Consider the following 16,542-nt stretch of genomic DNA (forward strand, 5'->3'; position numbering starts at 1 on the left):
TTAATGTATTTTATCGTAAAAAAAAATTGTATTTTAGCTTGTTAACGAGGACGCTTTGTCCGAGAGGGAGCCAGAACTTGTGGATTTGGAGAAGAAGGAAGAGAGTGAAGATACAATGGCATCAAAATTGAATCCTGATGCACAGGAATTTATTCCATCATCTCCAGTTAATTCAATTGGTGGCTTTAAGGAGAACAATCACCATTTGAATCTTTTGGAGAAGGATGAGATTTTAGCACAGAGTCCGCGGAAGGTTGGAAGTAGTTCTGATAATCCACTCTTTGATCTTCCGGATATGGATCAATTTAATAAAGAAATCTCAAAGTGTCCCCATGAATTTGATGGTGTTTATTTACCTCAGTCACCAACAAATTACCAGGAGATCAATCTCAAGGAAGCAATGCATGGGGATGAGAAGAAGGATGAGAGTGTTGAGGATACATCGGAAAAAATGCCACAAAGTACGACAGATGACCAAATTAATGATATTATCAAAAATATTCCTGGTTCAATGCAATTGGGTGATGCAACTGTTCCAGGTGAAAATGATCCTATGAATATGTCATATCATCAGGATATAAATGATGGTTCCTTCTCCACGGATGCGCATGATCTGAATTCGGTGCATTTGTTGCCGTCAAAGGAGGAGTTGGATGATACGACTGAGGAGGATACAAAAGAGAATGGTGATGTGGGTGATGAGGTAGCATTGAAGCCCGAAGAGGATATGTTCCAGAGTGAACCAGAACGGAGCTTTGAGTTGGAGTCTGAGAAGCCAGAATCAGAATTGGAGGCGGCAACGGTGCTGTTGGATTTTGCTCAGCAGAAACCAGAAATGGAGGACTTTGTTGTGGTTGAAACAGTGCCTGAGAATCAAATTAATGTAACTGATTTAGATTCGGACCTTACAGGGATTGCCGATCAGGCCAAATTGTCAGCTGAAGCGGATGTATTTGTGCCCAATAACAGGGTTGAGACACAGGGGATTGATTTGAACTCACTGCCAGAGTCTGAGTCAACGGTTAAGAGTCTCCAAGATAATGATGTTGAAGATTCTCCAGAATCTGATCAAAATTGTTTTGTGCAGGAGGAAGTTGTAGCAACGCATGATGATTTAATAGGGACACAGGAAAGTGTTGAGGAGAAGAGTAAAGTGGAAACTCCACCACCAACTCCAGCTGCTACCAATAATGGCATTATTGATCTATCTGAACGTTTGACTAGTCCTGAGCCTCAAAAACTCATGGAGGCTGTGGAGAAATTGGCAGAACCTGAGGCTGAGGAGATGACAAAGACTGAGAAAGAAGTGGATTCTGTTCTTCCGGCTGTTACAGCTGGAGTAGCAGTTGCTGGAGCTGCAGTAACTGTTGCTGCTGCTACTGCTGCTGCTCCTGCTGCTGCTAATGATACACCCAAGGAGGAGCCTGAAGTCAAGAAGAAGGCAGCTACCAAACCTGTGGAGAGTTCGAAAAAAGAAGAACCAAAAGCTAAACCACGCACAACAAAACCTCCATTGGGAGCTAAAGCATCACCAACTTCAGCAACTCCCAGGACGACTTTGGCGACAAAAACAACAACAACAGCAGCAGCAGGCAAAGTTTCACCAGTGAAACCACCATCAACACTCAGCACTCGTCCAAAATCCAGCCCAGCCGCTTCAGCCACCACAAAGTCACCAGTAACGTCTAAATCCTCCCCCCTGGCATCAACCCGTAAACCATTGACATCACCTTCAACAGCCACAAAATCGCCATTGGCCACATCTGCTGCTGCCCCCAAGACGACTTTGGCCTCTCGTACTACACCAGCCAAGTCACCCCTGACCAAACCAAATTCAGCCACAAACACAAGAACATCCAGTGGTGTGGCCACCTCCAAGACAACCACCACCACTGCTGCCCCTGGAGTGAAGAAGACGACATCGACAGTGACAACCACAAAGTAAGTTTCTTCTTCTTAATTTTTGTCCCTTTTCCATTACCTTCGTAAACTTTTGTGTATACTTGGTCTTTTTCTTTGAACTTTTTTCATCGAATTTCTGAGAAGGATTTTTTTTGCTCTTTGACTCAATTTAGAAATTTTTCCCACAATTTTTTTTCGTATTAGGGGAAAGGCTCATAATTTTGTCCAGTTTTTTTATTTTGGATACTTTGAGGATAACATTGGACACTAAAAATAAATTGATTAAAATGATGGATTTTTATTCCAATATTTGATGAATAATGAATTTTATGGAAATATTTGTTCTTTTTGGAAGATTTTAACACTAAATACGTTAAATTTTGAATATGATTTGAGTTGAAATTGCTATTGTTGAAAATTCAGTGTGAGCAACTGCTTACGAGAAATATGACAGAACTTCGTGTTTACTTCAGTCTTAATTAGCTATGGCGAAGGACTAACAATGTTTCTTCGGTCTTTTTAAGTGATATTATTGAATATTCATTGAATATTGTGTTGATTCACGTTAATGGTGATTTGTACATTTGACCTGAAGTGAGATTTGCCTTGTGAATTAGATTTTTCGTGTGAAAAATGGGAAATTTTTTAAGACATTCACCAGTGAGGTGATGGTTCTTATTTTGGACAGGTGTTTTTCTCACGAAATTTTGTGAAGTTTTAGCTTTTGTGATGACTAGGTTGGACAAATGCCTGGAGAAACAAAGCAGCATCATCTCTACGAAAGAGATATAGCGAGAAATGCCTTGAAAGGCTCCCGGAAATGGCAGGGAATGAGCGAATCCGCGCGTACTTGGAGTACCGAAGTCAACTCACTTTAATGAATGATATGGAAAGTTTCTGGGCTTCTTGTGACATTCTATGTTTCCCTTACATGACCAGGAAGAGGACTTGGTAAGATTGGTTCATGAAATGAAGAACAATGGGCATCCTGTTGAGGCGGATTATCTGTCCAAATTTACAGCTAAGTTGTAAAAATTAATCACCAAGTTGTCCAAAATAAGAATCAAATTCACCTCTACATATCAATTCATTTTTAAACGTATTAAAACTAATTTTAGAAAAAAATAAGATGATAAATAGCTTGCCAAGTTTCTAAACAACCCTTCTGAAAAGAGAGTAACAAGAAATGTCAATTATAGTGTTGAAAATATCGTACTTCAAACTTGGAACATCGATGCTTATAAGCAGACTGGTCAAAATTATGAGCCTTTACCCTAGGTGCACAGTAAAAAATAAGTACCACTATAATAGTAGGTAATTTTTGACATCTCTATTATAGTGGTAATTTTGGGAAAAATGTAATTTTTAAAACGTGTAATCTTCAGCGTGTAATTTCTTTTACTTGTAATCATCAGAATGTAATCTTAAATATTGTGTAAAATGGAGCATGTAAAAGTGAAAAACTTGTAATTTCGAATGTGTAATTTTATTTTCTTGTAAAATTTACAATAATTTTTACAATTTAATATATTTTTGCACAAAAAGTTTTCGCTGTCAGATGCTTCCCTATAGAATAGCTGCTGATCTTGTGGTCTCGCGTGAGTTCTTTATTGTTTTAAAGATGATACTTTGGTGACGAATCTGTAAATAAACGACGATACATTGTGAAATAGAAGTTTTCCTGTTTCAAAAATGGAAATAAGAAAAAAATCTCTGACCTTTTGAGGCTAATACATTCCTTCACAACTCCACCAGGTATTCCTCCTTTATGTTCTCCCTAATTGTTGAATTCCAGCTTCATGTTGTTCCGTCAGGATCGAAACAGATTTTCGTTTCTTCGTCTGTATGCCCATCTCAGTGATCAACTTCCCTCTGTAAAGATAAAATTAACCAAATTGTACAAAAGAACCTTAATATGGAAGTCACTCATCGCATTTAGTGCCTCAAAAAGCGATGTATTTGAAACTCACTAAGAAGACAGAAGGACCCCATAGTGCAAAAACATTGAGGGAAATAGTGTATTCCGGGAATGATATGCGATGTTTTAGGAAGTTCAAAATCTTCCAAATATGCTCAAGTTTTCTCCACGGTATTCACATTAAAATCCTTCGAGGTGCCATTGGAGGGTTGATGATCACAAGGGCAGTTGATTTGGAGGCTTCCTAATGCCACAAAAGCACCCTGTGAAGTTGAAAACTGGACAGAAAACTGACAAACGTGCAAAAATCGCAAGTAATGACGCCGATGCAATTTTTTATCACTTTTTTCATAATCATTCGTATAAAATCCTGAAAATCCACACCGAGCAGAAGTATTTCACCATTTTCTTGAGGGATTTGGTCTTATTTCTCAGTATTAGAATCTATAAAACTCAAAAAACTAAAGAAAATACTCACCGGGGTGGATGCTTCCAGCAGCTGTCAAACTATAATGGCGATTTTACACGTTTCTGATTACATGCACCAAATTTTATACGCTGCGGAATATTTACCACTTTTTAAGTGACACTATTCCACTTGAATAGTGGTGAAATTACATGTTTGAATTACACGCTGAAAATTTTTGCACAAATTATTTTTTACACAAAATTTACCATTTTAATAGTGGTAAAAATCAAAATTTACAATTTTTTTTTAGTGGTAATTTGGAAATTACACGTTATTTTTTTTACACGATTTTTTACTGTGTGAGATTCTTAATAATCTCACCCACTATAATCCTAACAAAATTTCATGTCGTCCGATCGGCCCCAAACTTTGCCAAAATGTGTTACATCACTTCCTGATCACGAATATATGGGGTGCTAAGTTACGTTCCCGGCCGGCCGGCCAGCCGCTCTTTGGAGCTTAACCCTCTAACGGGTAAGACTGCCTCCAGGCGGTCTTCACAAAAATCACATTTACAGCAACAATAAAGGTTTTATTTATTTAAAAGTGCTATAGTGTCCTCGGTAATAGTCTTATAAACATCTCTTGAAAGTTTGAACTCATTTTGACTCTTCGTTTTGTTGCTATTCCCAGTTTTGTGTGACAGGTCAGAGAAAGAGCAACAAAAAATATTTGTGCAAAAAAACTCATTTCCAATTTCCATAAAAATACCGATTTAAAGTTATCTGACTAAAATAAATTTATTTTTTGCTGAAAGATATGTCATTCTACTTTGTATATTTTATTTAAAAAAATTGAAAAAACTAAAAATGTGAATTTTAGAAGCAAAAAGAGTTTGAAAAATTTTTTATATTTTCTCACCTAGCGTCTAAACTAAAATAGATAATGAAGAATGGATGGATTTTTCGACTTTATTGGATCATAAATTATCCTAGAAAACATTGTTTTGGAACTTTTTTTCACATATTAAAGAAAACACCGTTAGAGGGTTAATAGCTCCTAAACTGAAAGAGATATCGACTTGCGGTTTTCGGCAAAGGATTATATCGGGTGAAAATTGCAACTTGGTGCATTGACCCCCACCCCTCGTTCCGCCATTTTGAATACCCCCCTCTTTTGTTTTCTCAATAGCTCCGCCCCTATGGCATCGATCGGGCTCAAATTTTAGTCCAAAAAAAAATTCTTAAAATGGCCATAACTCCGGTTCTAATTGTCAGAATTTAAAAAGTGAGGGCTTTTTGGAAAGCTCTCGTGAAATGACATTTCCCCTTCCATGGGCATTATTTTTAAAAAGACGATTTTTCAATTTTCTTAGTTAAATAACTCGAAAATTCCTTTGTGCGTCGGACTGAAATTTTAGTATGTTGTAGCTCTTGATTATACCTATCAAACAAAAAAAAATGCTTAAGTCGATTTATAACCCCTGACCCGAGCTATAAGGGGCCAAAGTTTGAATATTGACCGGCCTCTATCTCCGGTTCTAATTAACATATCGACCTAAATTTTGGCTTTTTGGTTTCGTCTCGATGAGCACTTTTAGATGGAAGTTCAAAAAGTCACCACAGGTGGCGCTGTGATAGCGTCAAAATTCAAACTCATTTTTCTCAAAAATTCCTTTGTGCAAGTTAATGAAATTTTAGTGTTGTAGTCCAGTCTAGGACGTTTCCAAAATGGTGCGTAAGTGCGCTGTGGTTATAATAGAACCGGAGATATGAGGGGTCAAAGTTCACGAAATTAAAAAAATCATATCTCCGGTTCTATGTGACCGATTTTGATGGGTGAGGGCTTAAACGAAAGATTTCACCAAATGCTACAACTTTCCAGAACATTTGAACTTTGTGGGACCAACACCAGGGGCGCTACAGTCGAAAAACCAATTTCAATATCACATAACCTCAATTATCTCGACTGTCGCTGAACCGATTTTGATGATTACTTCGACATAATTGTAGAGGACATTTGTCTCTATATTTCGTCCATAGGGGAAAGTACTCTAGGTTGGACCAGAAATATGAAGTTCAAACTTTATGATTTTTTTTTCTGGGAAAATCGAAAATGAATCCCAATTTTCATTACACCGAAAAAATCTTTAGTTAATTGAGATCCCATGCTTATATAATTTACCATTCAAAATCCCTTAGTTTCTTTTTATGAAGTAAATAAAAATACTACGTCGATTTGGTCCGAGCCATGGTACAATTTTTGCCTTCGAATGTGACGGTACATGCCTTTGAATCTAGAATTTTCTCGGAAAATATTTCTATCGAAACACTAAACAATTTATTATTGATTAGTCTGAGGTCTAATACACTCACTGATCCTATTACTACAGAGAAAAACGCTAACAAAAGGAATCTTTTCCAATTTTTCTGAAATACTGCTATTCCAATAGGAATAAATTGTTGGAAAAGCCATATCGATATGACAACCCTAAAATACGACTGTAAAAAGAGAAGGGTGATACTCCAGGCCATTTTGAAGTCAATAAACTGAGGTTATTTTGTTTCTGGAAACAAATAAAAACAAAATTTTGGAAATTGTTTCTTAAATGATATCAATCAAATGTCTTGCCTTTTTGTGATTTGAAGACTTTTAAACATCTTCATCGGACCATCATTTCCAGACTCTCAAAAAGACAACACATTACATTATCACCATTCCGATTGGGGTGAAATGAAAATAAAGCTACAAAATTTGCTATTTTCCTCACGATATAAGAATAATCCTACTTTTAAGTAAGTACATATATACGATGCACTTAGTCAGCAGCGACGGTGAATTTATTTGATTTACTACGAAAAATCCTTGAGGATTTTTCGAGCGCAATGTGAAGCAAAACATACAAAAACGTGAGGTTGTGGAATAACATATGACATATTAAATGGCGGTAGTGTTACTAGATAAGCATTCGAAGGCATGAAATTCTTAAATTCGAAGGCAAAGTATGGGTGGTTTTGCAAGTTATCCACCACCCACAAAAATGGTATCCTTCTCGAGAAAAACTATGTTGACGATAATCAACCTTAATTAACCCTTTATCATTCACACTAGTCACGTTTTTCCAAAAATTATTTTAAATAGGAAAACACACATGTAAAATTTTATATTAAAATGAAGCTTTGAGTCCATTTTCAATTTTTTCTTATAAAAGCATAAAAATGAATCACTAGGCCCTCTATTTTTTGAGGAGACTCGTAATTGATAAAGCTAAATAATATTTGATAGAAATGTGTAAGTCTTTTAGAAAAACCAAAAGAAATTCACAATATTCGAAGGCATGAACGTTCGAAAGGAGAGTACTTTCCCCTACATCATTTTCCGCTCAGACTACGCTATCACTCCTATTTTGCCGTTAAAGTGTGGTAAAATTGATTTTTCCCATAATAATGCTTTGAAATCACTCAGATGCCAATTTGACTGCCTCTACTCCAATAAGACACTTAAAATAGGGTTTTAATGGAAAGTCTCACAAAATACAACACTTCTTTTATATAGTTGAAGTTCACCAAATGAACACTTGGGGCGATCTGATCGAAAAAACGAGTTGAGGAACAAAAAACCGCGCTTATCTCGGCTTCTGAGTAATCAATGAGATCTAGTTCTACGGAAAAATTAGAGAACATTCTGGTCTACATTTCACCCATTTTCACTTTTTTTTGTCAGTCCATGTAAATCCTTGATATTTTGTTTTGAATACAAAATTTGTATAATTTCACGAATTTGATTCAAGATAACTGAATGGCGTCCCCCAACTTCAGCTTTAAATCGAATTTGCATGCATTCCGAGTTAGCTCACATTAAGAATCTCACCTACAATAAGCTGATCTAGGCTTATCACTAGTTTTCATTAAGAGATGTAAATGAACTTGAGAAAAATGACAAAAGATCAAAAGGAATTTTATAAAATACAGAGGAATGTTTTGTTGTTGAAGTTTATGTAGGTGTGTAGATGGCAAGGTGCAATTTCACTGGTGATATAGCATGAGAAATAATTATTTTTCACGGAATGAAAATGAGTTATAGAGCATAAAATTACTTAATATTAGTTTACAAATTAATTTTGCAATAAAATTACATGACTCATTTTGCTCTTATATCAATTTTAAACTCATAAAACTAATTTAGTTTTATTATTCGTTTATTGTTTAATATTTTCCCGAGGATATCATGCACTGCATTAACCTTGTATGGGCAACAAGGAAATTTGAAAAAAAAATGCAAATCATAAGCCCAATTAAGCTTATGGTAACTGAGATTATTTACGACTGACCTCGACGTGCAACTCGAAATATAAGTATTTTGAGGCTTATATTTTCAACTAAATATCGAGCATGTCTCTTAACATTCCGATCCGGGGTGCTCTTCCCTTACCCAATGAAAAATATGGACACTTCGGGAAAACGATTTTTTGGATTATTTAGAATTAAGGAAAATTCAATTAATATGATAGATAGAAAAAAATAGATGTGATCATGAAGGAATTATGCCTAAAATCATCAAATTGGCTGACTAGACATGAATGATACAGTCCGGAAAGAATTAAAGGGATAACAAAAAAAAATGCATTGAACTTTTAGGAATCTGTCAACAAAACCAACTGTTCTGTCGGCACGACCAAAGCAGCCGACAGGTGCTACTTCTGGATCAAGCTCCAGCACGACCACCACATTAACGAAAACAACACGCACGACCCTCTCGTCAGCTAAACCGAGAGTACCAAGTGCAACGACCACAACAACCACGACTCGAACGGCAGCCACTGCGGCTAAGGATAAGGATGTTGCCAGCAAAACCACCACTAAGACAACTACATCACGACCAATGTCGGCTACCACGAAACCACTTGTGCCGAAGCCCACGATTACATCGACATTGCGGAAGACTGCTGAAGCCACTTCTAAGGTGAGGAATTAAATTTATTACAAATTGATAGAGAATCAGATGAATAAATCAGTTATTTTGCTATTTTACTATAATTCTTTTAAAATTTGACTAATTTGCTCTACGAATGGAAATTAAATTGCCAAAGTCCTGAATTTAGATATTGTTAACGAATATTTTTACTTGGATCTTTGATAAAATTAACCCTTTAAGGTCCAATGGGTATCCAGTTCGGTGACTCAGAAAAAAAAACGTTTTTTTTTAAATTTTTTATTGTTATCTAAATAGGTAAATACATAAATGGTTAAAGAAAGAAATGAAACGGTCCTTTACTCATAGATTAAATTGATAGAAGAAAAACCTAATTTCTTTTTATATTTTGTCAGTTATTAAGAATTTTTTTTTAAAATTATTCACTCCACATTATTCTACTACAAAATTGTAATTGTAATTTATTTGCCAACATGTGTCTTTACAATAATTCCCTATACCATGCGTCTGCCGCCTACTCAGCGTTGGAGACCAGCCTCCAAAGCCAAACGGCGGAAATGCTTCTTCTCAAAATTTAATAAAGAATTTCGATGGTATTTTAAAACGAAAAATGTCTTATTTCTTATTCTTAAATATTATACTACTAAATTTTAGGAATTTTTCATTCATTAACACTGTGCAACGATGATTTTGTCCCTGGGTTTTCATGCTACTTTTTCTATTGCTAAGGTCAAATGATTTACGAAAATACTTATCATTTTGATTTCATTTGGATTTTGCGCCTGGAATCTAGGCAAAACCGTTTTTTCTGTTTTTTGATACTTGGGTGCTTATATCTCAGATTCTGCTGAACCGATTTATTTCTCACTATGGAATAATTTGGTCTCCTTTACATGCCCGATAAATCCTCTGAACAGATGAAGTTCGTACAACTGACACCAGGGGCGCTGTAGTCTCAAATATGTCAGAAAACATGGAAAAATCGAACTTTTTAGCAACTTTGATCAAAAATATCTCGAAAACTAGGACTGTCCCTAACAATCTGTTTTGTGGGTTTGATAGAGAATTTAATCAGCTACATTTTCGACCATGTACAACTTTTCTCTCAGATTATTTTTTAACCTCGATATTGAGGTTCAAACGAAAAATGAGCATTCAGCCAACTAAATAAAACCTTCACAATTTCGAGTGTTATTATTTTTTTTCCTCGCAATTAGGCAGTACAAGCTTTTATTATATTATTTAATACTTAAATATCGATTTTATGGTGATTTTTATATGACATTTTAAATTTTTAAATATTATTTTATTACTTGGAAACTTGTATAAAACTTTAACGTATGTGATATACATAAAGTAACAATTACAAGTTCAAAAACTAGTTTTAGATTTATTTCGACGAAAATCACGTAATTATGAGGTTAAAATTGTAGGATTGTAGATAAATGTAGGAAAAAATTTTAAGGAATTATAAAAAGAAATAAATTTAGAAAAGGATTTTTTGCAAAGTTTTCCATATGTATACCTGGTATGTAGAAGGTAAAATAGATACTTATTGATTCTAAAACGTAAAATTAACAAGAAATATTCTTTGAAATATTTAAAATTTTGCAATATGCAGTTAATATGCCTTTTTTGTAATAGTCTTTTGAGATTGAAATAACACTGAAATCTTACTGAAGATATTGTTTGAGTTATTACCTTGTATTATATCTAAACACATTTTATAATGTAATAAGTATTAATAAAGTCCTACAATTGTAAGAAAAGTGAAAATAATACTCTGGGTTATTTTAACTTGAAAAAAAGTCAAAATGTGCGAAATACTTAAGTCTTTCTTTAGTTGGCTGAGTGCTCGTTTTTCGTTTGAACCTCAATATCGAGGTTAAAAAATAATCTGAGAGAAAAGTTGTACATGGTCGAAAATGTAGCTGATTAAATTTTCTATCAAACCCACAAAACAGATTGTTAGGGGCAGTCCCAGTTTTCAAGATATTTTTGATCAAATTTGCTAAAAAGTTCGATTTTTCCATGTTTTCTGACATATTTGAGACTACAGCGCCCCTGGTGTCAGTTGTACGAACTTCATCTGTTCAGAGGGTTTTATCGGGCACGTAAAGGGGACCAAATTATTCCATAGTGAGAAATAAATCAGTATCAAAAAACGGAAAAAACGGTTTTTCCTAAATACCAGGCGCAAAATCCAAATGAAATCAAAATGATAAGTATTTTCGTAAATCATTTGACCCTAGCAATAGAAAAAATACATGAGAACCCAGGGATATAAAAAAAAAGTTCAAAATTGTTGCACAGTGTAATCGATGATTAATTAAATTACAATCATTTCCAATTTGAAAATTTGAGATTTTACCATTAATGTTACAATGCACAAAGAGAAAAAGAAGACCACCGAATAGAAGCTAGAAGAAATAGTAAGGAAGTAATAAAATTATGATTTAGAAACAATTCTAAATTACCCCATTATATCCTAGGGGAAGCCTGCGCAGAATTAGCCACGGATAGAATTAGACAGTGGGATGTTGTAGCTTGGCTTTAGAAAGAAGATAGAGGAAGCCACTTTTGCTGCCTAATTTTACCCTATATAATTTTATTATCTTATACAATTGTCTTTTAAAACTCTGCAAGCTCCTCACTTCTATTTTTTTTAAGTTAGGGTGGAGTAACCACTTATCGCCACTTTTAGAAAAATTGAAATTAATTTGATTATAACTTTTGACCCCTTATCTTAAGATATCTCAAATTTGACACAAAGCTACTGAGATGTATTGACTCCAGATTCGTAAGAAAGTAGTACTCGAATTTAATACTGGACCACTTAAAAAACTGATTTTTATTAACAATGCAAAAATGACCACTTCGTCGCCACTTTTTACCACTTTTCGCCAGTTTTGTAACCACTTCTCGCCACCCTCTTGTAAACGTCCAAACTCGATTATTTTGGGCAATATTATGAAAAGAATACATTCAGCATTTCTTTTTCCTCATGACCACCTTATTATTACTCACTTCAAATGAATTTTCCTGGGTTTTATTTGGGAAATTAAATTATTAGACTGTTGCAAAAAGTAAACAAACAGACTTGACAACTGATAATCTACGAAGTAAAATTAGCGTCGCCTATTAAAAAGCAATGGCGACAGGTGGTAAAATCAATTTAAAACATTACCACTTTCCGCCATGCCTCATTTTTACATAAAACTAATATTTAATGAAATATTAATAACCTAAATACAAATTTTATGTATTCTAGGAATGTAATTAAATATTCAACAGACAGATTATTTATACAAAAACGTTAATTTTATTCGATGAAAATTTGATGGCACTTGTTATATTTGGTAAGAAATATTGGATTCGATGCACTTGCTTAAAATATTGCTCTAAAAATGTTCAAAATTTTAAATCCAAAACGAATAATTATTATTTTTCGACTCTATACGAAGCAGCAATAAAAATACAAATAACTTTGCGGCTCATTTATTTCATAAATTGTGAAAAATAGAGATTTCAATATAAGTGGCGAGAAGTGGGACACTGGCGAGAAGTGGTGATTCCACCCTATAGCTTAGTTTTTCTCGAAAATAGGTTTTAATGTGATTTTGACAGCCTTTCCATATTCGTTTTTTTTTGTCACCTAAACTATTCTGTACTACGGGTTTCAGACTGAAGTTTAACTCAGTTCCTTAATATCCAGAAATCTTAAATATCAAGCAATATTATTGATTTTCAAAGTCTATATAGGTTCATTCGCCCTTAATATAATTCTGCTGACTCGCGAGACAGTGCCAATTCCATATCTTTGGTTAGCACTTTTTGTTCGAGAACTGCTGATCGTTGCTTTTTCATACACTACCGTTCAAAACATTAAATGCAACCTTCGTAAGTTCAAATACACCTGGTTTGGACCGGGAAAACGCTGTAATATCCATTTCTAGTGACTGAAATAGTTTCATATATAAATCTAAGGACAGTTTTAAACAAGATTTGAGAAAATACATGGGCTAAAAAATTTATAATTTGAGGATCAGTCAAAAATGAGCTTTTTGGACAAAAATGCAAAAGTAGCCCCACATTCTAAAACCGATCTAATCTTTTAATAATCATTTAATATAAGCTAAATACTATTAGTAAATATTATTAAGATTCAGAAAAACTGAAAATTATGCCGAGGAAATATTTTTGGTACGGATTGTGGTCGGTTTCCGGTGTGATCTGTTCTGAAAGGGGTTTCTTCTTTGAATATTGAAATTTTCAGCCCGAATTCTACTTTTTCATATATTTTTTATTATTTTTCAAATTGCTTCTCATTATTTTATTTAAAAAGAAAAAAAACATGAATAAAATCATCAAATTCAGTTCTCCTCGAAGAATCCTCCTTTAACTTTGATAAGTGCCTCACAGATTCGGGGCATCCTGTTGATCAATTTCTCCAAAATGTCTGAAGGATCTCTGCCCACATATCCTGAAGTGTTTCCACCTAAATTGGAACTGATGTCGGCGCCTTCTCTCGAACCGACTGGTCGAGAAAATTCCAGAAAATTTCAATGGGGTTACAATAGGGTGATTGCAATGGTTAATGCATGTAGTTTAGGACCCTGCGTTTCTCTTTCTTAAGAAGGAAACCTCTACAAAGCTTTGAGGAATGCTTGGGATCGTTATCGTCTTGAAAAACAAACCCACGCCCAATAAGCCTTTTTTTCCATGTATAGAAAAAGCGATAGAGAGTGAGTCAAAAGAGAAAAATTTTTTAAAGAATAATATACAAAAAAATCTCAAGACGTTTGAAAAGTAGTGGTGATGTATGATAAGCAGATGTTAGACGTTTCCCAATTATTTAAAAATTCTAAATTGACCCCACTGAGGAAGACCCATACTAAGGGTTGAAAGCTTTGGAGTAGAAATTTTGAGTTTTTGATTGAGGAAAAAGCTGCCTCTGACGAACACCGGAAGATTTGAATCCAAGGAAATTTTGATATTCAAAGAAGAAACTCCTTTCAAAACAGATCACACCGGAAACCGACCACAATCCGTACCAAAAATATTTTCCCGGCATTATTTTCAGTTTTTCTGGGGCTACTTTTGCATTTTTGTCCAAAAAGCTAATTTTTGACTGATCCTCAAATTATAAATGTTTTAGCCCATGTATTTTCTCATATTTTGTTTAAAACTGTTCTTATTTATATATATGAAACTATTTCAGTCAATAGAACTGGATATTACAGCGTTTTCCCGGTTATCAGACCATTCCTCTTCTTGATTTTCTGGACCAAGGTCCAATACAAGCACGGAACGATTGAGTTACTTCTCGAAAAGCTGTAGGATTTTATTTTTTATCTTCTTGTCGCGAATCCCAGGCTTTCGGCCACTTTATCTTCTCTTCTGAGCAAGTCTTGGGTTACTTGAACAGAATTGGTGGCGTGGCATACAGTGGCGACAAGATAAATAGCACTTTTTAGGACACTGTAATATATGCTTTGTTTTTCGAAAAATTATGCTTTTAAATGATGAAATTAATAATAATAAATGAACTTGTTTATGAAGAAGAAACATGAAAGTTAGTTCTATCAAGAAATTTAGTACGGTAAAAAGATGGCACATATTAAGGGGACAATATAAATAGCACACTCTATAAGTGATAGTTTTCGGTTTCTACTGCAATTAACAACTTATGAATTCTATTTTAAAAAAAATCGATTAATTAGTATTTAGTTAAGTAACTTTTGGAAAAAGTAAGCGCATGACAACAAAAGATCATTAAGGAAATCAGGATTTGACACCATTCTAATGTAATTGTATTTCATGTAGTTTGGATATCTGCTTTTCCAATTCCAAGTCACATTCGAGAGATTTATCTTGTGATCAATCTTTTCCTTTAAATTCAACAGAATTGAGGTCCTTAGACCGTCCTGGCTATTCCAGAAGGTCAATTTTATTCTGATTGAACCACTTTTAAAACCTCTTGGCAGTGTGTTTGGGATTATTAGTTTGGCTAAAACTTAAAAACCTAAAGCATACTCTTTTCGATCTTGAAGTACATGTCTTGTCCAAAGATATTCTTGCAATCAAATTCGTTTATATTGCTTAATATTCCATATACAGTCCATACGCCACTTCGCATAAAGTAAACCCTGTACTATAAAATTACCATCGCTAAGTTTTACGTTCCTAGTTATGTATCAGGTTATGTATTCCTAGTCATGTATCATAAAAAATTAGTCAATTATTAATCGTTCTCTTCCTTGAACAAGACAATTTATTAAAAAAAATTAGTTATCCTAAACTCTTTTGCGTAAAGCCGGCACATCTGCACTAAAGGCTTTATTTACATGATTTTTCAGTTCTCATAACTTTATTTTACGAAAATTTATACAAATGTTAAAAAATACAGGAATAAAATGAATTTTAAAATAAAACTAACATAACACTCTAAGGGTGTTTTCTTTAATATGCGAGAAAAAGTTCTAAACCAATGTTTTCTAGGATAATTATGTTCCAATAAAGTCGAAAAAACCATCCATTCTTCATTATCTCTTTTTTAGTTTAGGCTATAGGTGAGAAAATATAAATTTTTTTTGAAACTCCTTTTGCTTCTAAAATTCACATTTTTCGTTTTTTCAAATTTTTTAAATAAAATATACAAAGTAGAATGACATATCTTTCAGCAAAAAATAAATTTATTTTAGTCAGATAACTTTAAATTGGTATTTTTATGGAAATTAGAAATGAGTTTTTTTGCACTAATATTTTTTTGTTGCTTTTTCTCTGACCTGTCACACAAAACTGGGAATAGCAACAAAAGGAAGAGTCAAAATGAGTTCAAACTTTCAAGAAATGTTTATAAGACTATTACCGAGGACACTATAGCACTTTTAAATAAATAAAACCTTTATTGTCGCTGTAAATGTGATTTTTGTGAAGATCGCCTGGAGGCGGTCTTACCCGTTAGATGGTTAAATTGTCCGTACGAATTATACCTAAACTCATAAAATGACAAAAACACATGGTTTTAGCAGATACAAATATTCAATAATTATCATTTTTCTTCACAATGGGCATTATGTTTTCTAAAAAATAAAGCATAATCAGGTATAAAGATTGAAATTGTATCATAAAACATCAAAATAGGAAAATCACTGAAGGTGTGCTATTTATCTTGTCGCCACAGTACTTCCCGGTTAATTTGGATTTTTGAGACGAAAGGCAGCTATTAATCTTCGAATGCTCTCCATATTTTCCTAATTACTCTCAGTCAATAATCAATTTTTTTAACAAGATTTTAACCAAAGAAGGAAAAAAAGCAAAATTTAAAGTCCACTATGCGACTAACTTCATGTCAAGCGATTTGAAATCTGTTCATGCA

At 34.0% G+C, this 16,542-nt stretch overlaps 1 protein-coding gene across 2 annotated transcripts in view; it reads left to right on the top strand.

The window, feature by feature from the left end:
* LOC129799357 (serine-rich adhesin for platelets-like) overlaps positions 1 to 16,542 on the top strand; it is a 77,454-nt gene that overhangs the window by 58,156 nt on the left and 2,756 nt on the right. The window contains exons 8-9 of one of the 2 annotated variants that reach the window (XM_055843174.1): positions 38 to 1,941; positions 8,867 to 9,191. In XM_055843174.1, the coding sequence (XP_055699149.1) occupies positions 38 to 1,941; positions 8,867 to 9,191 (2,229 nt within the window). The remainder of the gene's footprint in view (positions 1 to 37; positions 1,942 to 8,866; positions 9,192 to 16,542) is intronic. The other variant, XM_055843175.1, reaches the window with a different exon arrangement.

Source organism: Phlebotomus papatasi, chromosome 1 (assembly GCF_024763615.1).
Source record: "Phlebotomus papatasi isolate M1 chromosome 1, Ppap_2.1, whole genome shotgun sequence".
Taxonomy (NCBI): Eukaryota; Metazoa; Arthropoda; class Insecta; order Diptera; family Psychodidae; genus Phlebotomus; species Phlebotomus papatasi.